Source organism: Gambusia affinis, linkage group LG11 (genome assembly GCF_019740435.1).
Source record: "Gambusia affinis linkage group LG11, SWU_Gaff_1.0, whole genome shotgun sequence".
In the NCBI taxonomy this organism is placed as follows: domain Eukaryota; kingdom Metazoa; phylum Chordata; class Actinopteri; order Cyprinodontiformes; family Poeciliidae; genus Gambusia; species Gambusia affinis.
In genome coordinates, this window is record NC_057878.1 from 26,569,037 (window position 1) to 26,595,931 (window position 26,895).

General features: G+C 38.8%; 1 protein-coding gene across 1 annotated transcript; it reads right to left on the reverse strand.

Annotated features, from left to right (window-relative positions):
• Window positions 1-11,746: 11,746 nt before the first annotated feature.
• LOC122839715 (titin-like) lies at window positions 11,747-14,420 on the reverse strand. The gene is made up of 2 exons (XM_044131563.1): window positions 12,947-14,420; window positions 11,747-12,886 (listed from the first exon to the last, which is right to left on the reverse strand). The coding sequence occupies exons 1-2, from the start codon at window positions 13,575-13,577 to the stop codon at window positions 12,156-12,158; spliced, it is 1,362 nt and encodes a 453-aa protein (XP_043987498.1). The 5' UTR covers window positions 13,578-14,420; the 3' UTR covers window positions 11,747-12,155.
• Window positions 14,421-26,895: the final 12,475 nt, after the last annotated feature.

The window sequence follows — 26,895 nt, forward strand, 5'->3', positions numbered from 1 at the left end:
CCTCAGATAGCATCTCAATGCTAAACATGCTGCAGCAGCAAACACAGACGTCCCCAATGCTAATGTCAGCAGCCACAGAAGTTTCATGAATAATGAGAGGTTTGTGAAACACTTTGGGCCAATCTGAAGGCTCACCATCTTGAATAAACTATTAAAAACAATAAACATTTTGCTGCTGAGCTCACCTGTTTCATTATTCAGTAATTTAGCAACAAAACGGGGTTTTGAATTGAAAATGTTGCTTATTTTGCCTGCATACATTGTTCTCAATTAGAATGCAATTAATTAATTAGAGACCCTGTAAATAACTTGATTAAAAAGTTGAACCAGAAACAGATTTTTGGGGACGGTACAATATATATAGATGTGTTGATTTTTGCAATCCGAATCTTAAATCCTTGCAGATGTGGCCATGTTCATGTTCATGTGGACCAGACTGCATCCTCTAAATCTAAATAGACACATATTACTTGAAATCAGCACGGTTGAATACATTTATTTCTCACAGACATTTGTATTTTTAATTGAAATTATTGTGACTTTTAAGCAGACGCCTTCCAGATTCATGTCCCAATAACTCTGGCAGCGTTTAAAGTCAGGACCTGGTACAGTTTTATTGAATAAGCTGTCTCATAAGACGCAATGCTGCTATAACTCAAAGGTTAGCATATTAAAACTACATAATGTGCGAGCTGCTTCAGGGAGGTAACTGGTTAGATAACCTTGTCTGGTTCTGTTTACGTCCATTTGCTTTAGTGCTGTACATGTTCCCCGGTGTGCCTTTATCCCAGCAGCCTGCACCCCATAAAAAATTATTTGAGTAATACAAAACAGCTTGAATTGAATAATTTAATATTCGTCTTGGCCCTCCAGAATCCCAGGACAACAGGTTTATGTTTCAAAGCAGAGGTCTTTGAAACCTGAGGACAGAAATCTGCTCGTTTTTCACTGTAAATTATTCCAACTGATGAGCTTGTTCTCAGACTCATCAGTTAAACTTATAGATCCACAGGATTGTGGCGTTATGGATAACAGCTCCGGCTGAAAAACATCTTTTCAACAGAGGCCAAGGAAAATAAGACACTCGATGACTTTCAGTTGGTCTGCCCTTCCTCCTTCTCACAGACAGATAGAATATCCTGCTCTCAGACACACTCCAGAAGCCGTGACATCAAGATGTTTGAGCAGCCTCTCAATGATTAAAACATCTTATTTAAATCTGGTTCCAATAAATAATGGAGTGCTAAGCCTTTCTGCTGTGACTCTCAGAACCTCTTATGTCCGACTGCCAAAAGCTCTCTTGGATGGGAGTCATGGGTCTCCATGCTAAGCCTAGAAATTGCACTTGGTCACAGGCTGTGAGGACGTGGAGCCGGTGCCCCATCCAGACTGTGGCCAGCACAGCCCCTGCAGCATGCGCATTAGCAAACCATCCGAGGTGGGAAAATGCCGCCTCTGATAGTCTGCTGAGCAGCACTGCATGCCGTGAATGCTCCACATAGAACCGGCAATTTCCCTTGTAGTTAAGCCGAGCAGGTGCAGCGTTCAGGTGGGAATGGCTTCAAGCATTTCCTCCGAGAGGCTGAAGTGTGAAAATGATTGTCTTTAGAGAGAGTGAGCTTAGAGTCGGCGTACAGCAGGCACACCAAGAGGCAGCGAATGTAGACGCCAGCAGAAACAGTTTTCTGAACTCCCCTGTTTTAAGAGCCTGTTCAGTTTTTCATGCTATATTTGAGGTGGAGATTTTTGTGCTTTTTCAACACTTGTTTCATCGTTCATCATGAAACTCATTGGGTACTTTATGCTAAATCATTTTAAACTTCATATATGTGGCGGGGCACCGCCTTGCTCCTCAATACATGGGCGGTGGTCGCAGGTTCGATTCCTGGCCTGGCGACCCTCTTTCCTGTCAAACTACTTTCAAATAAAGGCTCTAGAGCCAACAAAACCTTTTTTTTAAAAAAAAAAATCATAAATGTGACTAAGTAGGTAACAGCGGCCAGTAACATCATTGCATCTCAATGGGGCAGAACTACGCATTTCAAAGAACCATCCAGAAAACCGTCAGCTTTAGTTATAAAAATGCTGCATCTATCAAATATGATAAGTTTGACCTTGTAATTGAAGGTGTTATAAAACATTCTGCTCTTCAGGGAGTTGTCACAACATGGCTCCTCTATTAATCCCTTTAACAACATTTTTACCAGCAGCTCATTTAATGAGCGCCGCTGATCCACAGCTCCACCAGGTGTTTGCTAATTGCTGCTGGCTAGTCTGAAGGAGCCGAGTGGGCGAAGAGCTACATCTTGAGGGTGGAGCTAGGTCCACCCAGGGGTTTTCCACAGCTGAATGGTTGCCATGGAGATTAAATGATTTCTCAAATATGCACTAAAGACTCAAAGCAACACTCAGGTATGTTTTAGATGAAGGATTAACGTTGTAACATGATGAAATGCTCAAAAAAGTAACTTTTTCATAATACTGCCACTTTAAAAAAAACTGACAGTGATGTAAATGTAAATGATGAGTAAATTCCCACCGCCACATCGCATCACGGCGGACCTTCTAACAATCATCCAGACCAGCGAGAGAAGCTCAGCGAACCCAAAAAGTATTACCAACACTTTACAGAGCTTGATGTTGGTGATGCATCTGAGGTTTGCATGAAGCCAGGAGGTTCTTCTGTGGAACCGCTGAACATTTACACCAACTGTGTTTACGCTCCTTTTCCTACAAACCTCACAGCAGCTGTACTTTGGACGATAACACACGGATAAACCCTCCAGTGAAGAAGTAAAAGTCACAAAATGGAAATCTATAAATAAATAGAACTAAATATGCATTACATTAAATATTTGGCATTGTCACAGGAAGACAATACCACACCGAATGTCCAAAACCTCCAAAGCTTTATTTAGACAAACTGATTATAGAATGTTCCATAATGCTATGGCTGTTTGGCTTTGCCACATCATTTTTAAAAAATGCATGCATGTGCAACCAGACTGTCTAATTATAACATAGTTGTATTAATAGATGTGGGTACTGCCAACAGTCTGTGTGTTTTGATTGTTTTCATTTTTACTATGGTGACTGAAAACCGATTTATGGTGGTTTGTTTTCTGGGAGGAGCTTCCAGTAACAGATCCTGGAATCGAAACTCATCTGTGGTTTATGAAGTTTGAGCCTCAGCTGCCACAGAGAGCAGAACGATGTTTTCACTGCGAAAAATACAAATATTACCAAGTATTTTCATCTAGTTTTATAGCAAATGTCTTAATGCACTTGAAAAAATATGAAACTAAATTAGATGCAACTTTTCAGCAAGAAATAGGAGCTTGTTTTACATCAATAACTAATAAAAAATTTATAAAGTTTTACTTCCTTCAACAGATTTATTCACTTATAGGAAAAATATCTTATTAATAAAATAATCTGATAGTGAAACTAGAGATTTTTATTATATTCATTCACTCACAAACTATTGGCATAAAACAAGCTCCCATAACTTGCTAAGAATTTACTCATAAGTTAATTTAGTTTGATTTCAAAGATATTATGAAGTCTTCAGTAGAAACTAGACCACAATACTTGCTAAGATTTTGTTTGTAATTTAATGTACATTAATTTAAAATAATTTGAAGATTTTGGGATTTATTTTTCCTTCGAATTTTAGTTTTTGTAAATCTACAATCCATTTCCTTCATTTGCAGTGGAGAAAAAAAAAAAAGAAGCCCCAGCTGAAGTGTGAAGTTTATTACAAATTAATTGTTGTTTCAAACACACTTTTCTATCTGAATTCCTCAATCCCAACAACTTAAATACCAAACCGATCAGCTGCGATGAGAGCAGGTAGATTAAATATCACACACTGATCCTCATCACAAAATATTTCATCACTTTAGAAAAAATATTTCATTCCCTTCTTTTCATGACACTTCAGCTATGAAAGCATTACTCAAAATGAAGGTATTTGATTCTAAAAATTCTTCTTTTATATTTGAAGTTTAATCAGCAAGAAGACAAAGTGAAAGTCCATTACAGCATTCAAAGCAGAGAATCCAGAAGTCCAATACAATCCCAACTCTGAGAAATATACATCTGGGGTTTTTTTTAGGCGGGAGACAAATTGTCTGAGTTTTGAATCCAACAGAACAAATTCCAGAAATACTTTTAGTTAACATTTCATCATTCACTCCAGTTAACTGAACTTCTTTCCTCTTGTCGCAAAACCATCTGCCACTGCTCCAAAATTTCCTCCCAACTTTCTATTAAATTCACGTTACAGTTTATTAGCATGGCACATTTAAGCAGCAACAAAGTTCAAAGTGCTCTGCATCATAAACGTCATAAACGTATCACACGGTCAACCACTGAGGAAAACAGTAACAGACATTATAATTGTTAAAATCATCAAAATGTTGGTTAATGTTCCATTTCTTATTGTTCAAAAGCAGCTTTAATCAGCTGCGTTTTAGTTTTGATTGAAAGGAGCTCAGTGTTTCAGCGGTTCTGCAGTTTTCTGGAAGGTTGTTCCAGATTTGTGGAGCATAAAGAAGAATGGTGGCGCTCTTAAATATAGAATAATGTCAACAAAAAAAAAAACTGCACACCATTTCTGAAACTATGATGCAACAGGAAGTCATAAAGTGAATTAATTTTATGTTAGCATTCTGCTGTCTTTCTTTTAAGGCGTTTATTTGACTCAGAGGTGCAACAGTGGTGGGATAATGTAAACCCACTGAACAGGTTTTAGTGCCTGAAACCTTCGTTTTTCCATTTGGACCAATAATCACATTCATGTATAGGTGTTTCAGGAACTATTTTCCAAATTTAGTGTGATCAGAGGTAATACTCTGCAGCGTGGTTAGCATGCGCAGCTCCTTCGCTCCAGGTACTCCATCCCATCCTGACAGATGAAGGATCTCCTTCGTTATCTGATGCCCTCGGTGGAGAGACTCACTTTTACTAATGACCTAACATGTGGTGGATATCTTCCAGCATGCGGTAGAGAGCCATGCCCATTACTTTTCAATTACTCAGACGTACGGGCACAGGAGACCTCATCAGCTGATAAGATCCACTCCTCTGCTTGACCAAAGGTGAGCAGCAGATGGTTGTATGAGAAGACAGAGTCAATAACTTTAAAAGGTCAATTTAAGTGGAGTCCAGCAGATTGACAAGCGCAGCAGCAGGAGATCTGGTGTTTGAAACCAACCTCTGAACATGTCTGGTTTTCACTGACAGGTTATCTTCAACATTTTAATACAGACTATAGTGAGGAAACACACAGTGACTTCCAAAACTAACCACACCCATTGAGTCACCGCTGACTTCAAAGTGTTCAGTCCCTTTGGACAATAATATCGCCAACAACTTTGCACATATAGGAAATTTTTCCTATTTCATTTTTTGTAAAACAGTTAAAGCTCTGGACTTTGACTGGGCCATTCTGACACTGGACTTTGCTGTAATGTAAACTTTCCATCAGCACTGAGCAATCAACCCGACAGCATGATGCTCACACCAACAGAATGATTGATTACTTTTCCTTCCAATAAATTACATGCATGAATAATTTGTTGGTAACATGTGTTCTGCACTGCTCTATGTCGGTCAGTTTAGTTACAATAAATTCAAGTTGGTAGTCGTAACAATACAAAATGGGAATGTTTGACGGTTTTCTATAAATACCAAAATATTTGACATTAATCTACATCAAATGTGCTAAATCTCTGAAGTAAATTGTAACTCCTGGATGTTCATGTTAGAACACAACATCAGACGTGAAGCCACAGCCTCGTCTGATAAAATATAACTGTTACAGTACACAAACCCAACGCTGATTCAAACTTTATCGTCTCTGGGAGCATAAAGCCTCTTTGTTAACAGCATGAGAGGCAAGATGCCGGGTGTGTGTGTGTGTGTGTGTGTGTGTGTGTGCGTGTGATGTTTGAACCCCTTTAGCAAGCGTCTGAGTGAATTTGCATCCTTAAAGGGGCGGAGAAACAGTATAGCTCCCAGCAGAGGAGCTGTCACCCGTCTCTTTGGGTGTCAGGGACGACGCAGACATAAATAAGTGATGCAGGTATTTTTAACCCCTCTCGTGAAATCGGAGATAAATTGATTTCATTCCTGCAAGGCCCGTCAGCAATGCATATCGGCCTTTGATTCAGGCTGGCAGCAGGTGAAGGTGCTATGAATTTTTCATTGTCTCAGAAATGAAGCCAACCTGGTTTGTTCCCCAGTCGCCTCCTTCGCTTACCCACGTCTGCTCTTCTGTCTGTTCTCAAATATTTTCTCTCCGACTCGCTGCTCATTTTCTGTTTCTCACATCTTTGTTTTCTTTTACCTTTTTGGCTCATGTCAATCTTTTTGCCATTTCACGACTGTATTACTGTTCATTATGACTCTTCAAGCAGCTCGGAGTCGGCTTCAACATGTTTCACTGTATTTCAGGAAAAACTGTCAATGGGACGGAGCTGGAGCACAAATACAACATTTCTGTCTGAATTCATAAAAAATTTATATTTTGAATATTTTCATAAATCTTTCCAGACATCACAGCTTTATGGGAACACAAATTGTACCATATTGAACATGATTTGTCTGAACTTTTTACCTTTGGCACAGATGTGGATTCACTGGCTTTCAGTGTTACATATTCACATTATGATGCATCTCCTATGAACACTTAATAAATCGAAACCTCAGCCTTAAAAAACAATCACAGAATCCATGATGATAAAGAATCTGAATGTATTGGTTTTAGGACAGGAATAGAAGTGGATGAGCATGTATATAAAATATATTCTATATGTGTTTGAAATTCAAGTCATCTAAAGGAAGACGAACAAAACGCAACGCAAACAATATTATAATCTAATAAATATGCTCTGACTTCATGTTTAGGTCTACTGTTGATAAATTTGACGCAGTGAGATTGAAATAAAAATATATATAAATGAAAATACATAAAAATAAAAATATATATACGGTACATGTTTAAGAAAAATGTAAGTGACAAATACAGAGTGTGTAACAGAAATATTTTATACACTTTGAGAAGTTAATTGATGGGATTCAAAGTTTATTTTTAAAGAAACCTCAATTCTGAAGTTTGTTTGTAATATTTCTCTTTTAAATTGAATGACAAAATTGCTCAGAGTTTCTTGGTGCAAATGTTGCTCTTGCATTATTTTAAGCTAGTTGAGTGATTATGTCTACGAAAGATCATTTTAAGATCCATTTTTTTCTTGTTTAAATAAAAACTTTCCACACAAACAAAAACAGATATTTTGAGCAGAACCAGTAGAATTACTGCATGCAGTTTTATCTGGAATGACTGCTTAACAAAACTTGATAAATTCTCAAACTGACTTTTTTAAATTGATCAAAGTAATATAATTATTAGTTAAATACTATTTGCTGTCAGAAACAGCAATTCTGTCATTTTTTATTATTTTCAGTTTTTTGTGTTAAAAGATAAAGAAAAGAATTGACTTGTGAGTAGTTCATAAAGAGTTACTGAAACAGAAAAACTGAAATACTTTTTTAAACAGTATTTAAATCTTTCCCCTTCCAGCCGCAGTAAAGTTTTATTCAGTTGCTACTAGGAAACTGCCAGGACTTACAGACGTGTTCATCTGTAAAATTAACAAATTTAAAAAATAAAAACATGTCAAGGCATTTACCACATCATTGCTGGAAACTTTCTGCACCATTTAATCTGGTTTCTAAATAAGTCCCTGGAAATGTTTCCATCGGTGTTGGAGCCAAAGATGTGACTGGACCCACCAGCAGAGATCCTGTTTCTCCTGCGCTGGCCCGTCCGCTCCCTGTAAAATTTAAAATGTAATTTTAAACCTGGGATATTAGATTCAAACCTGTTGATGGAGCTCTGTGTGAAAATGAAAATATGCTAAAATCCTACCTGTTTTACCTCAGGAGTTTTCAGTCAAAACGCAGAAAGCCGGAAATTTTCTAGACAGGAAAGAAAGGAAGATTATTTTTGTTTTTATTTTTGAGGTTTCTTATTTATTGAGACAGATCATCTTTTATGATTTTATTCTCACTGTTTAAAGCCTCATTTATGTAGCAGTGTTTGCCAATATGCGGTTTTTATTGCTCACAAATTCACCAATTTGTGGATTTTCTGTGTAACATAACTCCAGATTTTTCACAGAAGATTTGAACATTTGTGGATCTTTTCATGCTGCATATCTAAGACGGTCAAAAGAAAATGCAGCCCAGCAAGCTGAAATATCCAGGCGTGAAATACGTGACACACAACAGCAAAGCAGCCGTTCCAGGGGATCGATTATTTTCATCGGCTGATTGGACATTAGCTTCTGCTAGGTTGGTTTCTACAGTGTGTGTTAATGCATTGTAAGGTACATTTGAACTTTTAAAATACACAGTTATAAGTGTTTTTTAGAGGGGATCTCCTGTGTTTGTGGATTTCAGCCATTTGTGTTTGGTTGGTCTAAACCTCACAAATACCAGGAGGTGCTTATTTTATATCCATTTGTTATTAGTTTACCTTGTTTTTTTTAGTTTTTCCCTCTGTATTCACAGATTTACTTCTGATCCATCCATCCATGCTTGTGAAAGGCAGATTTAAACTAAAACTTTGTGATGTTCCCCAGGTTTTCCCTGGCCAGAATCAAGTTTCAGATATTTCTTTGAAATCAAGGCCCCCTTACTCTGACTTAGAGCAACAAATCCTCTCTAGGTTTCCCTCTTATCTCAGCTTTTTGCAGTCATTTGTATTCAGGTTGGTTTCTTTCTGTTTTCATTTCTCATTACTGCAGAATAAATCCCATCCCATCTATCTGCAACAAGCCATCAAGAAGCAGAATCTCGCCCATCATTATTCCACCTTTTTATTTCATAGCCAGGCTTTGAGGATGCTAAAGATTACGCGCAGAGGTAAATAATTGCACATATGTCTAAATTACTTCAAGGCATGAGCTTCCATTGAAATGGTGAAAACGTACATAAAGGAGCTGCTGAAGTTCAGAGAATAATGTAGCTTTAACCCACTGGGAAGCTTAAAAGAATAAAAAAACTTCCACCCACCAAAAACAGTTTAGATCGGCTTGTGGGTAAAAAGCTCTCCAGAAAATCTCAATCCATGAATCAGAAAAGAATAAAAATAATTCATCCTGAGATCAGAGATACCTGTATAAGTAAAGAAAGAGACTTTATGGCAACAAAATGTGATCAATTATCATCTTAATGGTATGTTACACCTCTAAAGACTCTATATATTGTCTTTTACCAATAATTGTTCCGAATGTTTTCATCACAAGCATCCAGAATCTGCTCCCTGCTGCCAGCTCTGCTTTCCCCATGGATCACTGTGCAGCGTTGGACTGCAGTTCTGCATTATTAAATTCCCTCATTCTGAATTTTCCTGATGGCGTTGGAGGCCACTGCCAAACACGTTGCTCCAAAATGTCCTTTGTTGAGACTGGGAAACCGAGCGCTGCCGTGTTTGTCTCATTATCTGATTTTCTTTACTGGTTTTCAGCTGCCAAACTGGAGATCTGCTGCCTTTCCTCTGGTTTCACTCACCTGTGCTGTGAGGAATCACTGGATCACGGTTCTCAGCTACATTTATGATTTTAAATGTTGATTTTCAGACACAGGGATATTGTTTCTGCTTCAGCAGCCATGAATCAAATAATTAGATCATTAGCAGGAATATGTAGAGCTTGATTGCGTGCTGAGGTAATTGAGCCGTTAGATTCAGGTGTGTTGGAGCAGAGGCACATCTAAAAACATCTAAAGGACACAGACCACCAAAACATTCACGTGTGCATTCACCAAAACACACGTATGTTTGTCTATGGATTTTCAAACCTGCCAATTTGTGGATTTTTCCATAGAGTATAAAAGTTTAAAGGAAAATGCAGGTTGGGAAACTTAAAAGCCGATGCACAGTGCTTCACGACACATTGGCTCTGCAAAGCACCCAATCCAGAGGGACCATTTATGTTCATGGCCACTGATTGGCTGTACCCTCAAAAGCAGAGATAAGAAAGATTAGCTTCTGCTGTTTGCTGAGATGGTTTCCACTGGGAGTATCAACTCATATCAGGCCATATTTGGTATTTGAACCAGTAAGACGGGCAGTTCTAAGCATTTTTAAGAGCAGTTCTGTAATATGCTCAAATCTTTGCTTTTCATGGATGGTTGTGGTTTCTAGTGCCGCAAGTACTGGAGGTCCGCTGTACTTTAGCATCTCCTGACCAAAGAAAACTGTTCCAGAAATGTTGAGGTTTATTCAGAAACATCTTTTGGACGTCAAACAAGCTTCAAAGAATTAAAGAGAAGAGCTTTTATCCTTCAACCCTTTCACACAGACCATATTTATTCATCCATTTTATGATTTTCCTGTCATGTTAACTGAGGCCTGCAGAGTCTTTGGGGTTTTTGTCATTTCTCTGGAAATTTCATGCAATCATCTTGGTTTTAGCCACTCCTGGGAAAACTGGCGACTGTCCTAAATATTTTCATAAAATGAATGATGGATGTTTAATAGTTTGGAAATGAAAAAACCTATGAACCCTCCCAGATTGTTGTTTTTGTGGCATTGGCTCCTTGTTTGTTGTTCTTGATGTGTTTCTGCCTTTGCTTTGTTTTAACATTTACAAATGCCACCTTTTCAGAAAGGCTCGCACTGAGTTGTTTTAATCAGCAGCACATGAGTGATATTTACTCCATAACTTACAATAGAGGCTGTCAGAATGCTCCTTCTTTCAGTGTTTCTGTACTTTGATTAATTTTTTCATTAGTAAATAACAAAGCAATGTAAAAAGTCATGGATTTTTTTTTTTATCAGAAGGCAGTTTAGTAAGTTTTTCAAAACAAAGTACAACATTATTGAAAGAACACTATTGAACGATTTTAATTATTTAGGATCAATGAGTCTGCCGTATGGTCCTCTCTTTGATGGGATTTGAGGTCTGCAGATCTTTGCATGTTTAAAATTCTGAAGGAGCCATGTTAGAAAATGAGATCTTGGGTCTTTCATTGCTTTGTTTTGATCTTCTAAAACCCAGAATGTCTTTGAAGTCAAAACATACCATCCTGTGCTTCTCTTTCCCATGTCTGCCACTGCCGCTCTTTGTCAAACACTTCCCAGAATCCTTAAATTTAATGTGTGAAAAAGACAAAAACGTAGCTAAACCCTCATTATCAGAGCAAATAATTATCCTCTGCTGGCAGTGAAACAGGAAACTACAATTGACTAAAGTTCTCTGACAATCCACCACGTCGTCTTTATAAAGTTTTGACTAAAAAGTTGTTTTAAAGATCGGAGGTTTCATGAGTATTTAGTGACAACCAGGAAGTGGAATAACCACAAGATTTTATTTTCTGGATGTAGACAGACATTTATGTATAAAGAGCAGTATATAGATAGATACATATCTATATAGATATTTATCTATCTATCTATCTATATATATATATATCTATATATATATATAGATATGTATATACATATCTATGTATATATATCTATACAGATCTAGATCTATAGATATAGATATTTTATATTTATATATATTTCTAAATATTTATATATATATTTATAAAGATGTCTATTTATTGATTAATAAATATATCTATAAATTCATATATATATATATATATATATATATATATATATATATATATATATATATATATATATATATATATATATATTTATATATATTTGTATCTTGCCCAGAAAGATAACTAGTTTTTAATTTGTTTTCCAATTTGTATAAGTTTAAACTTCTAAAAGTCTCTTTTTGTTCCATGTTTTTTGCATTTTCTTTTTCCAAATCTCCCATTAATTATTAAATGTGGTTTTCTTATTTTCTGTTTAGAATTAGAAATAAAACTCTTCCAATGGATGAACATGAGTACTGATGTTGTTGAACGTGGGGGAAGCCGGAGCACCCGGAGTGAACCCACAGCTACACAGGGAGACGTTTCCCACCGTGCAGTCCTGGCTTTTTAATATTGAAATGTCCAATTAACAACAACTGTAGCTCTTTTTACAAATCCCACCAATCACCCAACCCACACCTGGCCCCTCCCTCTTTTAAACCTGATAATCTGGAGACATAAAGTGTCTACGCTGTTTGGCCTTTTCTTCAGTCTTTAAACTGCCGCAGACAGGATGGAGTCACAGCCTTTTTGAATCGCCTCCACAGAGAAATCTTTGTCTTTGGGCTCTCTTCTTCTTCAGAGACTTTGTTCTGTTCATCTGACTCTTCAGATGGTTCAGTCTCTGATTGCTGAGGTCTCTGGATTTGATCTTCATTTACAGTAACCTCTGTCTGTGGAGGCGATGTTCTCAGTTTTTCTGTAAGAACTACAGGATCCTGATCTGTTCCATCTTCTGACACTATGACTGGTTTTATCTCTATTTCCTCTAAAGCTGTCTGTGGGATCTCTGGTGCTGATTCTACATCAGGTTTTGGTGTCTCCGTGTTTTGGACCAAGTTTGGATCAGTCACTACTGGGTATGAATTGTTTTCCAGTTCAGATTTCAATGTTGTCTTTCTCTTTTTCTTACATTTTGTTTTGATCTTTGGTCTTTTCTCAACCTGATGATCCCCAATTGGTTGTTTTTCAGGGACCATTTTATCTTCAGTCACCTGCTGCAGTTTATCAATCAATTTTTCATTTTTATGAACCTCAATAATAATAGTAGCTCTCTGATCCTTGACGATTTCCGGCATTGAAACTTCTTCTTGTTCCTGGTTTTTTACAGAAACTTTCTCATTGTTGACTGTTTCTAACTCAGAGGCAGCTTTCTTTGATGACTTTCTCCTCTTCTTACCTGCTGATCTCTTCAATCCCTTGGTCTGTCCATCCTGATGTCCATCCTGATGCCCATCCTGATGCCCATCCTGATGCCCATCCTGATGCCCATCCTGATGTCCATCCTGTTGTGATTCAGACGACTGTTCTTGGATCAGTAAATGGAGCTCAGTTTGTGTCGAGATCGTTTGATAAACTGGTTTCAACTGGCATCCGGATTCCAACACATCTTCCTCAGTTTGAGTTGAAACCGTTTCACAGACTGGTTTCCAGTGACTTCTGGTTTCCAGCTCATCCGTCTCTGTCTGAGTTGAAACAGTTTGAAGGACTGGTTTCAACTGGGAACTGGTTTCTGGTTCCTCCGTCTCTGTTTGAGTTGAAACAGTTTGAAGGACTGGTTTCAACTGGGAACTGGTTTCTGGTTCCTCTCTCTCTGTTTGAGTTGAAGCTGATTGAAAACTGACTGGTTTCTGTTTTAGGTTTTTCTCTGAATCAGTCTGAGTTTGAACAGAAATTGTTGTTTTCCTGCTTTGCTGTCTCTCTGAGAGGACTTTGCTCAGCAGATCTTTCTGCTGTTTTAGTTTCGCACTCAGTTTTTTATTCGTATCAAACATTTCGTCGAGCTGATTCATTAAATATTTCCTAAATTTGATGTGTTCCAGTTCAGTTTCCTTAAATTTAGCAGCACATGTACACTTTGGTTGACTTGTTGTCAAGGAAGCTTCCTCATTACTTTTTTGTGCCGCCATTGGAACATTTTCCGGTTCAATGTTCCCAGCAATAAAAGTTATATCAACACGAGGTTCTGACTTGGGCAGCGTTTTCCAAACCGTCTTATTTCCCCTGCTGGGTGAAGCTGCCTGAAGACTTTGGTTTTCCAGCAGAGGTCCATCATTAATGTCAGTGTTTCCAGTGAAAAATGACAGATCTATGGTGGCATCAGGCTCAGGAAAAGATTTCCACAACAGTGGCGTCTTATTGATGGGTTTAGGCTTTGATTGTTTTTCCCCTTTCTGATCCAGTTTCCTCTCTGGTTTGGAGATGTCGTCCTTTTCAGTCACCAGTTGTGTTACAGAAATCGCAGGTTCTTCTGTATAAATATCTATATTTAAAGAATTGTCCGGATCTCCTTCTTCAGGCAGAGAAGTCTCCAGCTTTTCAACATCTTCAGTGTCAGACTTAAGGGACTGTTCCTTCTCTGTTGTTTCCTGAGGTACAGAGATCAATTCTTGTTCTGTATCCAATGAAGTTTCTTCCGTTCCAGTAATCTCAGAGGAAATCCGTTGGTCAATGTTATATTCGTGTTTGATAATGACCAGGCCTCTTGTATTGCTCAGACACTTTTATTAAAGTCTCATCATGCGTCTGCTCACACAGGTTCCTTACAGGTGTGTCACCCAAGACTAGCCTCCTTCTGTTGTCCTGTTCTTTACATTTATGCATTCACATGAACTCATGATTGCCACCTAGTGGACATGAGCATAATTCAATCATCACATCCTCCTTTCTTTAAAGTTAGAATATTACAAAAGAATTCTATCAAACATACATTGCATGAGACAGATAAAACATGAATTACAAATTACAGACATTTCAACTTATACATTTCAACTTTTCCTCCCCCTCTTTTTTTTTTTTTTTTTTTTTTTTTTTTTATAAATTCAGTCTATCCGGTTTTTTTACCACTCTGGTAGATCTTCTTAACACAGGTGGATCGTTACTAATACTGTCCATGTCACAATGTGGTGCAGTTGAAGGAATAATCTGAGAATCCTCTGACACTTCACTCGACTCATCAACAGACTCTAATGGAATTTTCAACAAACTGCGACGATTTCGTCTCAAAACTTGTCCATCTTCAGTTTTCACTTCAAATGAACGTGGAGCTACTTCCTGCAGAATAGTTGCCTTAGTATTCCATCCCGCATCATCTTGAATCCTAACTGGGTCCTTATATGCCAACGGGGGTAGAATCTTAGCTGATCTGTCATAATATGACTTTTGTTTTGCTTTCTGCTTTCGTAACCTGTACTCCAACTTTGACGATTTCTTTGCACCTTGTTCATTACTGTCATAACTTGGCAAAGTTGTACGAATCTTCCGATTCATCAAAAGTTCAGCAGGTGAAAATCCACATTGCAATGGTGAAGATCTGTAGCTTAATAAAGCTAAATACGGGTCAGAGTTGCTATCTGCAGCTTTCTTTAAAAGTTGCTTAAGAATATGAACCCCTTTCTCCGCTTTTCCATTTGACTGTGCATAATGTGGACTTGATGTGACATGCTTAAAATCATACTGTTCTGCAAACTTTTGCCATTCTCTGCTACTAAAACATGGTCCATTGTCACTTACCACAATATGTGGAATGCCATGCCTTGCAAAGACTGATTTAGCATGTGTTATGACACAATTTGATGACATATGAGCTAACAGAGCCATCTCAGGATAATTTGAAAAGTAATCAATGATCACTAAATAGTCTTTACCCTTAAAATGAAACAAATCCATTCCCACTTTCATCCATGGTGATGTAGGAATGTCAGTTATAATCATAGGTTCTTTGCTCTGTTTGTTCCTAAATGTCTGACACGTCTCACATTTGTTTATTAGCACCTCAATGTCCTTATTTAGTCCAGGCCAAAAAACTGATTCCCTAGCTCTTCTTTTACATTTTTCAATGCCTAGGTGACCCTCATGAATCCGCTGTAGAATGTCGTAACACTTGTGGAATCACAATTCTGTTGTTTTTCAATAACAGTCCATTCACAATACTTAAGTCAGATTTAACATTGAAAAACTGTGAACATGAGCCTATTGACCATCCTTCATCCATATTCTGTATGACTAACTGCAGCTCTGTGTCTTTAGCTGTTGCCTCAACTATTTGCTGTAGCTTTCCATCTGACACAGGCAACACAGTGGACACCAAATTCACATGACATTGAATCTCCTCTTCAGTTGAACTCACACTAATGTCTGTAGGAGCTCTAGACAGAGCATCAGCAAGAATCAGATGTTTCCCTGGAGTGTAGATCAATGTAAAGTCATACCTCTGCATCTTCATCATAAGTCTCTGAATCCTTGGTGACATCTCATTCAGATGTTTCTTTATGATGGCAACCAAGGGTCGGTGATCTGTTTCAACTACAAAAGATGGCAGACCATACACATAGTTATGAAACCGTTCTAGTCCATAAGCCAGCCCTAAGCATTCTTTTTCTATCTGAGCATATCTGCATTCAGCTTTGGTCATGGCTCTGGACGCATAAGCCACTGGCTTCCATTGTTCATTTTCAGCTTGAAGAAGAACTGCTCCAAGCCCATCTTTTGAAGCATCTGTAGACAGTTTTATTCTTTTAGTTGGATCGTAAAAGGTGAGCACTGGTTCAGTAGTCAGATATTTTTTTAATTCCTTCCACTCTTGTTCATGAACGCGTCTGTCCACTGAAATTGACTATCGTTGTTCAGGAGTTTGCGAATGTTTGTCAACTTTGCACTCAGATTGGGAATGAATTTTCCTATAAAATTAATCACCCCCATGATGCGTAGAACACCCGTTTTGTCGACAGGCGGTGGCATCTTCAGGATAGCTTTTATTTTATCTTCATCTGGTTGAACACCTTGGGCAGATAGTTTGTCTCCAAGAAACTTAATTTCTTTGACGCCAAACTCACATTTATTTTTATTAAGCTTCAACCCATTTTTCTGTATGCGCTCCATGACGCGTCTCAATCTGTCATTGTGTTCTTGAACTGTTGATCCCCAAATAATGATGTCATCAATATAAACTCTCACTCCATCCAAGCCTTCTATGATCCGCTCCATCGCTCTGTGGAATATTTCTGGTGCCGATTTTATCCCAAAAGGAAGTCTTAAAAAACAGTATCTTCCAAAAGGTGTGTTAAAGGTACAATACTTGGTACTGTTTTCATCCAGCTTCACTTGCCAGAACCCTTGTGCTGCATCCAACTTGGTAAAATATCTTGCTCCAGCCATCTCACTGATTATTTCTTCTCGAGTGGGTATTTGATAATGTTCTCTCCTGATGTTCTCATTTAGATCTTTTGGATCCATGCATATTCTTAATTCTCCATTCTTTTTTTTTGTAATCACTATAGAATTAACCCAATCTGTGGGCTCTTCCACTTTCTGAATGACTCCCAAGCTGGTCATTCTATCCAACTCATTTTTCAACCCCTCTCGCAGTGGTGCTGGAATGCGACGTGTAGCATGCACAACAGGTTGAGCACCCTCTCTCAGCTGAATCTTGTATGTGCAAGGTACAGCACCTAATCCTTGAAAAATGTCCTCATAATCCTGAAGCATTACATCCACAGGGTTATTAGATTCATCCAATTCAGTGTTTATCTGATATACTCTTTTCACTAGTCCAAGTTCTTCACATGATTTATCACCTAAAAGTGACTCACGATCTTCTTTTACAACTGAGAAGAACACAAGATGTTTTGTTCCTTTAACTGTCACATTCAGCTGACAAGTGCCAATGCACTCAATTAATTGTCCATTATAATCTCTTAGACCGGACTTTACGTCTTTTATATGAGGTTTTACTTGCATTTCTTTAATATCAGACATGCTAATGAGATTCGCCTTAGCACCTGTGTCCAATCTGAACTGAACTGTGGCTCCATTTATTAACAAAGGAACTATCCATTTATCATCTCTGTTCACACACTGCACTTTTTCTGACTCATTTTCACAGTTCACAACACCAATAAAGAATGTGTCACATAAGTCAGTTTCCTCCACTAAGTTTACACGATTCCTCTTCTCTTCTTTCGTCTTAATAAAGCATTGCTCTGCAAAATGATTCTTTCCACGGCAATTGAAACACTGCTTACCATAAGCAGGACATTGTCTCACTTTATGCCGTGACCCACAGCGCTTACAGTTGATAATGGCTTCCTCCGGCAGTTTCCTCGTCTGTGCATTGCGGTTTCTCTGGCTGGACACAACTCCGACTGCCGCTGCTCCGTCACTGAACTGTGAAGTAGTTCCCGTTGAAAGTTCAGAAAATGTCCTCACTTGCTGCAGAGACAGTTCGCTCGCCCGACACATCTTTACAGCCGTTTCCAGGGTCAATTCCACTTCTCTCAGCAGTCTTTCTCTGAGCTTCCCGTCACGTACACCAAAGACGATCTGATCTCTGATCATCGAGTCCTTCAGCAAGCCAAAATTGCATGACTGAGCTTTTACTTTCAGATCTGTCAGAAAGTTATCGAAGGGTTCATGCTGAGTCTGCATTCGGGAACGAAACACGTATCTCTCATAGCATTCATTCTTCTTAGGTGAACAGTGAGCATCAAATTTACTTAGCACAACATCCAACTTTTCTTTGTCTTCTGGGTCATCAAACACAAATGTGTTGTAAACCTCCAAAGCCTGCGCTCCCGCTATGGTCAGCAACATCGCTACCTTTCTTGAGTCCGGCTTTGTCTCCAAACCCATTGCGGCGACATATAGTTGAAAGCGTTGTTTGAAGGCACGCCAATGGTCATCCACGTTTCCCGTCAGCTTCAAGCTCTCCGGCGGTTTCAGCTCCATGGTCGGCCTTTCAGTTCACTCCTGACACCATGTTATATTCGTGTTTGATAATGACCAGGCCTCTTGTATTGCTCAGACACTTTTATTAAAGTCTCATCATGCGTCTGCTCACACAGGTTCCTTACAGGTGTGTCACCCAAGACTAGCCTCCTTCTGTTGTCCTGTTCTTTACATTTATGCATTCACATGAACTCATGATTGCCACCTAGTGGACATGAGCATAATTCAATCATCACAGTCAACAGGGGCGTGTGTCTCCAACCAGACACTGAACGGGATCTTCTTCTTCTTATTTCGCCTGGTTCTTGGTGGCTGTTCCCTCTCTGCTGTTTCTATTTTCTCCTGCCCTCCATTGGTGGACTCTTCTCCGCTGACCAGGGATTTGTTCTGCTTCTCAATGTTTCCAGCAGAAATCTCTTGGTCAGCTGGGGCGTGTTCCTCTGAGCAGGTTTTAGTCGGTACCAGGTTCTCCTCAATAGGCTCACTGTCATGTGTTGGTCTGTCCCCTTTTTGATCGACTACCTCCAGAGGTTGGGCGATCGATCCATTTTCCATCACAGATGAAACCTCCTGCTGTTCGATTTTCTCAGCAGAAGTTTTCATCTCTTGCTGCTCCAACCAGACAGCAAAAGGCACCTTCTTCCTCTTGCGCTTGGGTCGGTTGGGTATCTGCAATTCCCTTTCAATGATCTCGAGTTCAGTCTCTTCGATGCTACGTTGGTTGATCTCCATCGTAAGCTTCGGTTCTTTCAGGTTCTAAGCAAAAATCAAATCTCTAGAATTTCGGTTTAGATTTCACAGTAAGTTTGATGTAAATCACCAAAGGAAATTTGCACCAAACAAAGTTGTAAATCTGTAAACTGCTAAAGATATTCTGTATGTATCAACAAGGCTTCTAAAGTCTGTGATAAAAGTTGATGATGTGAGGAGCTTATATAATGGCTGGTGATGTCAGAATTCTGCCTTTGGAGTCACGTTGTGATGTCACATTGTGATGTCACATTGTGATGTCACAGTGTCTTTTGATATTCAGAGCGGGCTTGTCTGATGGATTTTCTTTTATTAACAGGACGGATGCGCGCGCAACCTGACTGCAGAAAGAGTCAGTGGGCTTTTAAAGTGTCACTGGTTGCCATAGTTACCAGTGACGTGTGGTCAGGGGACGCAAGTGAGCCAGTACTGTGGAGTAATTATTTTTTACTTAACTTAACCAATTATGATTAATTTTTTTCTTCAAAATTGCAGAAGTTTTCAATTTTTCCATTCAAATGCTCGGAAACGAAGTGAGGCAGCAGCAGCTGAGCCTCACCTGATTGATCAACCTCTCGCTAACTGTCATTCTATGAGAGCAAGCTCCTCCTGTCTGTACGTCACCAATAAAATGGTTATAAAACATTTCATATCTGAACTGATTTTCCATAATTTAGCTTATGTATATAATGTACAGTGTTTTCTGTCGCCAGCTGTGTGTGTAACGTGTTTCGTGGCTGAGGAGCGATCAGAAACGGCAGAGAACAGATTCGAGGTGAGGCAGGCAGTTCTCTTGCCTCACGGCAGGGGGCAGCTATATATTTTTGCTATTACTTAAATATTTTTTTTTTTATTTATTACTGCTGCATACTTTTGGACTTTAATAGTTAATTAAGTTCTTTATATTTGCAGGTTGGTTTCTTTAGAACCACATTAAACTTGGAACGTTGTCCAGCTGCAGATCACCGCAGGCCTGGATTGGATCTGCTGATCTCCAGGTTTCAACCCAAAACCTGGGACTGCTGGATCCACTGCCTGCTTTGGACTGGATTAAGATAAGATGTTGGATCCAAATCATGGGCGTAGGTTTGGGTATGGACGGTCGTGACATGTCACGACCAATATTCAAGGGATATAAAATAGTCCCGACCAATTTTTGCCATATTAATTAATTAAAAAACATATGTATTTTTTAACAAAAACAAAATAAATAAACGAAAATCTACATTGATTAGTTTAATATTTTCAATATACTACGCAGTGGTAGTGAAGTAGAGGTGGAGTAGAGTATATTCTTTTGTCCCACATCACCGATTTGTCCAATAATTCGAAAATCCTTTCTGTAAATTGGATGCAAATTTACTTGGTCTTTGACTTGCAATGACTCTCTTCCAGAACTCGGTGTGCTGCTTGATATTTGCGGCGGTAAAACTAAAGGTGTAGTGCCGAATTGTACCAGCAGAGGTTGCTCACCGACCACTTGTGGCTCAGCAACGGTGCGCTCTGACGCAGCATCTGACAAAACACTCATATCAGTTTTCTTATTCAAGTCTTCTATCAAATCATTAGTGGTCAACAACACTGATAATCCATTGTCCTCTAAAGAAGTGACATCTTCGCTTTCCAAGTGAATAAGCATTTTTCTTCTTATTAACCGACATGACGACTTCACCTCTTCACTCAGCTGCAGGCCTAACGCTTCACTAGGGCATTTAGCTCATCCAGTGACAGAGTAATCAGCTTCTTCTCAATATCGGCAAATAGAGATTCCCACTCACTATCCATTATGCTTCGTCTTTGGTTGATTCACCGCTTGGAACGATTCATGGCCGTTTCTTCATCGGTTGTTTTTCGTTTTAAGAGGATGTCTGGCTAACGGTTTAGCTACTTAGCATAGCCACTAGCATGTTCGTGTTGCTCCGCCGAGACGTAGTCCCTCTTCATTCAAAAACAAAAATCACTTCTCACTGCAGAAAACATTTGCTGAACCGGGCGGAAACACCAAAATTTATGTTGCACCCTTAAACAGAACTTTAAGAAAAACTCAAAGATCTTTGCTTTTGTGCAACTTTATTAAAACAAAATCCACGGTTCGAGTATACCGCTGTGTAGTTTTTTCTCTCTCTTCCGTATATATTCTCAGGTCATGAACTTTCAACTCCCATCATGCATTGTGTCCTTAAAGGGGTATTATCATGACAAAAATCTATGAACATTCTCACGTTATTAACATTTTCAGGGCTCTACAGTAGCATTCATTTTAAAATTCGCTGTTATGAACTATGACGACCCATGCCGCTGCAACAGGCGGCGGCCAGCTGGACACACGCGGAACGGAAGCTTGGTCCATGGTGCTGAAAGTGAACGCGTCTCCTTCCGAGTTTGACATTTATTATGAGTCTCCGAGACCATGTCGCCACCAAAAAAGAAAAGGACGACAGACATTAGAAGTTATTTCGCTACCTCGGCTGACAGACGGAGGCATGTGTTTGGTGCATTTAAATGACACTTTTTGCCAGTTGATAAAGACAGACACACATGAGCATGCAACAAACATTGCAATAATACAGAGAATTTTATTCATGTTTATTTTTTTTGTTAGTGCAATATATTTTATTTTATTGATTTATTTGTTATTTTATGAGGTCAGTAAGTTGCAAGGTCCCACCAAAACTTAGACCAAACCTACGCCCTTGATCCAAAGACACACATGGCCATTGAATTTGACAAAGACTTGACTGACTGACTTAAATTTCAAATACTGAACTAAAGAAAGGAACTGAACAAAGAAATCTGGACTAAAAGAAAACACACTACCTGATATTACGAGGGTGGACACTTTCTTTTGAAAAAAAAATTTTACAATAATGTTCTGTTTAATTTTGCATTAAACTGTTCATTTTCTTGACAATATGCTTGTTTGTGCTTATTATCCTCCTTTTTGAACTTAGCAAGAAAATTAATTGTAACAACACTTGAAATCTAAATTTCTCAATTTATCTGTTCATAAGAGTAATTTTTCCAAAAGTACAGAAAAAAAAATTCAAATACATTGTGTCCAGACCTAATTAATGCTTTTGCAAACACTTAATAGGCTTTAATTTTTTGAGATATTGATGTCAATAACTTTTTTTTCCAATTTTCTTTAATTTTTTCAGATTAGGATATTATACACAGCTTTTTGGGATCTTCTATCCAACTTCATGTTGTCATAAAGGCTGTATTAAAGTGATCTTTGTTTCTACAAGTCTGCCAGTTAATGGGTTGTGAAATTTTTCTCTGTTTTCCAAAACGTGTGGTTAACATGAATAAATTTATGACTTTTTTTGTATTGACACTGATATTAAAGTTTGATGATCTGAAATAACTATTGACCAAAAGCATAAAAGCAGAACGTGTGGAAGATTTACTGCCATTCAGTACATCACTGAATGAGATCTTATTTGCTAGGTAGTAAGTTTTTTTTTCATGTCATTGTTAATAATTCTTCAAACCTTTAAATGTTTTCATTTTCATGCTTTTATTTTGAAGTGGGTCTTCTATTTTGAAGCCGTTTTGTGCAGTTTCCTCTTCCTTCTCAACATTATTCGCCTGATTTGTTTACAGTTTAGAGCGGTGCAGCAGTCACTGACGATGAGAGTAGTTTTAATAATTATATGACGTAAATTATCTCTTCTGACTGTGTTGTTTGGCTGCTGGTGTCTGTAGCTGTAAAAAAGATTTGTTTTAACTGTTAGTGAGATTGTGAATTAGCATCGAAACTAAGTTAGCTGTCAGCCCTGAACCGTTAGCTTTGTGCTGTTAGCCTTTTGCTGTTAGCCTTATGCCGTTAACTTTGTACTGTTATACTGTTAGTCTTGAGCCGTTAGCCGTATGCTCTTAGCAGTGTGCTATTAGCAGTGTGCTATTAGCCGTGGGCTCTTAGCCTTGTACCGTTAGCCTTACGACATTAACCTTGTACCGTTAGCCTTTTGCTGTTAGTCTTATGCCGTTAACTTTATACTGTTATACTGCTAGTCTTGAGCTGTTAGCTGTATGCTCTTAGCCGTGGGCTCTTAGCCTTGTACTGTTAGCCTTGTACAATTAGCCTTACACCATTAGCCTTTTGCTGTTTGGAATGAGTAGTTAGCTGTGTGCTGTTTGATAAATTAACAGCAGATACTTTTCTATATAATTCATGCTAAGACACTATTTATGACAAATGAATTAATACTGATGTATAGGTTTATTTATTGATTTGTGTTCACATAACTCTGTCCTCAACAGTCATCACGGTAATTTGAAGTAGGCTAAGTCCGGTGTTTGGGACGTAGCCTACCTCAGCCGCTATCGAGTTGAAAAAGTAGAAAGAAAGCCAGGAAAGCAGACAACAGGATGACATGGAGAAACAAGGCGAGGGAGAGTCAGAGCGAGGGAGAGGTGTGTGTTGAGGACACGGTGAGTTCAAAGAGACCCTTCATGAATTGAGCTCTCCTGAGACAGGCTGACAGGTAGATAACCAGGAACAAGCAGGAAGATACCGGGAGGGGGACAAACGGCCGGGACAAAAGTAATGACCAAAACGTAATTGCCTAACCCAGCAAGGCGTGACTGAATGTCCAGACGCTGAGCCGGGGGTGTCCCGGGCCTCCCCCCTTTGTCCACCTAAAATCCCATTTAATCAGGAGTCATTCAACTCTTCGACTCAATCAACGGCCATTTGGGACACCTTGTAGTTTAACCCACTCTTTAGTCAGTAACAGGGCGCAGATGGCTCCGACAGATGGATGGCACATTAGGAAGATAAATACTGTAGGTCACAACTGACATCCAGATCCCAATTTGCTTCATGCCTGAGTGTAAATTATTCTCACATTCACTACCAACAATAATAAGTCAATATTTACAAATAATTTCTGTTTAAAGAAACGGATTGTGTGATACAGGTTGAATTTCCTGTTTCCAGTCTGATATTTGGAGCATGACTAAAAAGATATAAGCACAAACACGTCTGCTGCATCTTCACATCAAAAGAAGTCAGAAAAATTGATTCGGCGAAGAGCCACCACAGCTGACACAGTAATTAGATTTTTTTTTATTTCAAGGTTTGAAATGTCAAGAATTAAGAAAATGTGTTCAGAAATACTTCAGTTTACATTTCACCCATATAAGGGAAGCTGCAGCCTGTAGCTGCTCATCACAGCATCATGTTGACCAACCATGGATCGTATGGTGACCTAAAGTATTCTGGTGTGAGAGAAAATTATCGAGCTTTCCAGGAGCGAAAGTATTATTTAGGGTTCGACTGAGTTCAGAGTTTACTTAATGCAGGGGTCTCAAACTCCAGTCCTCGAGGGCTGCAGTCCTGCAACTTTTAGATGTGCCTCTACTGCATCACCTGAATAGAATAATTAAGGCTCTGGAGAACTGATCTACACAAGGTGGAGGTAATTAAGCCATTTCATTCCAGTGTTTTGTACCTGCGGCACATCTAAAAACTGCAGGACTTCGGCCCTCGAGGCCTGGAGTTTGAGACCCCTGCATTAAGTAAACTCTGAACTCAGTGGAACCCTAAATAAAACTGAAGAACTGAATTTGTGTGCACTTTCTTCTTCTCTTGGGAATTGACCCAAAGAGAAAATGGAGAGTCTTCATAGGGAGAGAAGAGTTCTGGTTTCCCTCCTGGAACCAAATCTCAGATAAGTGGAACACATTAAATTTATGGATTATTCGCTGTTCATTCAGTGGTAACCATCAAGCCACATTACCATACCCTACATTTCACACAGATACACATGAGAGTACACTTTCACAAGATCTTAGTCTTGTTGGTTTTGTGCAGAGCAGACAGTTTGTCAGCCTGTCTTCACTCTGTCGAATTATATCAATCACACACCTACTCTTTAAAACCTATAAATAGCTTTTTTTCCTAAACTTTATGTTGAATTATTCTGGCTGTCAGTGCAGCTGATGTGCACATGCCTTCACAACCATGGAAACAGTGAAACCACAGAGCATATGACAAATTTGCTGAGGCGTCAGAATGCTGTCTTTTTGAAGGATACTTTTCATATTATTTGCATTGAATCAATATCCTCAGGAGAGAAACAAAAGGGAAGAAATGACAACAAAGAAAGCTGATGCGCTCTCATGATCACACTGTGACATTATTTTTATTGAATAAATAATAGTGCTGTCAATTGGTTAAAAAATGTAATCGGTTTACTCATGATTAAATTGGATCCCCCTTTCTGATGTCGCCCTGGGAAACTGCCCACGTCAAAATCCGCCACTGTAGGTCTGAGAGGGTTTTATTTTAACATCATAGATGTTTAGTTTGTCAGAATTTATCTGTCTTTTGAATTTATTTAGTTTAGTTAAGAAGTTGTTTCTCCAGACTTTTGTCACGTTGGTTACCATAGCAACCAGTAACTGACAGCTCCTCCCCTTTTCTTGCTGTTGCTGCCTGTAGCTGTGGTGTGTATTGAGATCAGCTTTGTGTTTTCTTTATAAATATTATTGTTACATATATTTTAGACAAATTTAATCTTATACAGTGTCTGCTGATTAATTTTGCTATATTTTTAGTGTGTTTTTAACTGTTATTAATGTATCAATTTAGGTATGTTTAAATTTACAAGTATTAACTGCTGCTAACTGCTCATTGGTAGATATTGCTCTGTAGGATTATTCATTGTATTTTATTTAATGTTTAGGGGCAGAAGCTGCTGGTCTGACGTTTAACCACCAACTTGATTTCCTCTTTTGTGAGAATAAATTAATTGAACTTGGATGTTTCTCATAAAGTCCACGTACTTTACCGCAGACAAACATAGAAGGGTTACACATGCATGTTTTCAAAAAAGTATTACTGTCTGAAACCAAACATCTCTGAAGGTTTTCAGGTTTTTGCATTCAGGAAAGTTTAAAGGAAGCCATTTTGTTTGAAATGTTCATTTAGAAATGTTCCTCTCCATTAATTTCCTGATGGAGAGTCTCGGGACACTGTGTCATTTTTATTCCCAGATGGTGGCAGAACGTCTCAGTTTATCCGCACTCTGGATACAAGCTAAAAACGTCTTTATTTTGCATATAAAAGCTCAAACTAAAATAAGCAGCTTTTAAGAGAAACGTTAGAACTTCACCATCTGTAGGTTTGGTTGGAAGTGATAGATGAGGGAGTTTCAGCCGATTTCTATGTGAGAACAAATTTGTCGTGTCCTCGGGGGGCACTTTAAGAATGCTTGCAAATGTTTTCTTCCCAGTTTAGTGTCTGTAGTAGAGGAAACCTGTTTGCAGAGGAATCCCTGGAGAAACAGAGGAACATTAGGGTGAATAAAGAAGTTGAGAAGGAATTCTTAGTGAAGACTAATGAGTGGATTCTGGGCTGCTGAGTGCAGGGACAGCGGCCACTGTCTTAACCTTTCTCGTTAGTGTGATGTTAACCTGTTCCACTCCCCCTGGACCCATCGGACTTCCCCCCCATCAACCCTTCTAAAATTAAACCAATAAACGTTTTGAGAAGCGCTGTGCTCTGGCTCTCCCCTCCCACCTCCTCCTTCCTGTCTCCACCCGGCTGGGAGAAGCTGGTTGTGTCAGCATCGGTGGAGAGGCAATTAATCTAATCAAGTAATTAAGCACAAGCTTGAGTCAACACTGCATTGAGTGTGCTGGTTCAGACAGAAAAAATAACATGAGCTGACTAACAATGTAGTCCAGACTCAAACTCTTTAAATGGGGGGGGGAACATGGCCAAGAGTCAAAGGTCATGAT

Coding starts and splice junctions, on each gene's coding strand:
- LOC122839715 (XM_044131563.1), bottom strand. CDS start 13,577: ATGGCGGCACAAAAAAGTAATGAGGAAGCTTCCTTGACAACAAGTCAA. Junction 12,887..12,946: donor TGAATCACAACAGGATGGAC/ATCAGGATGGGC, acceptor ATCAGGATGGAC/ATCAGGATGGACAGACCAAG.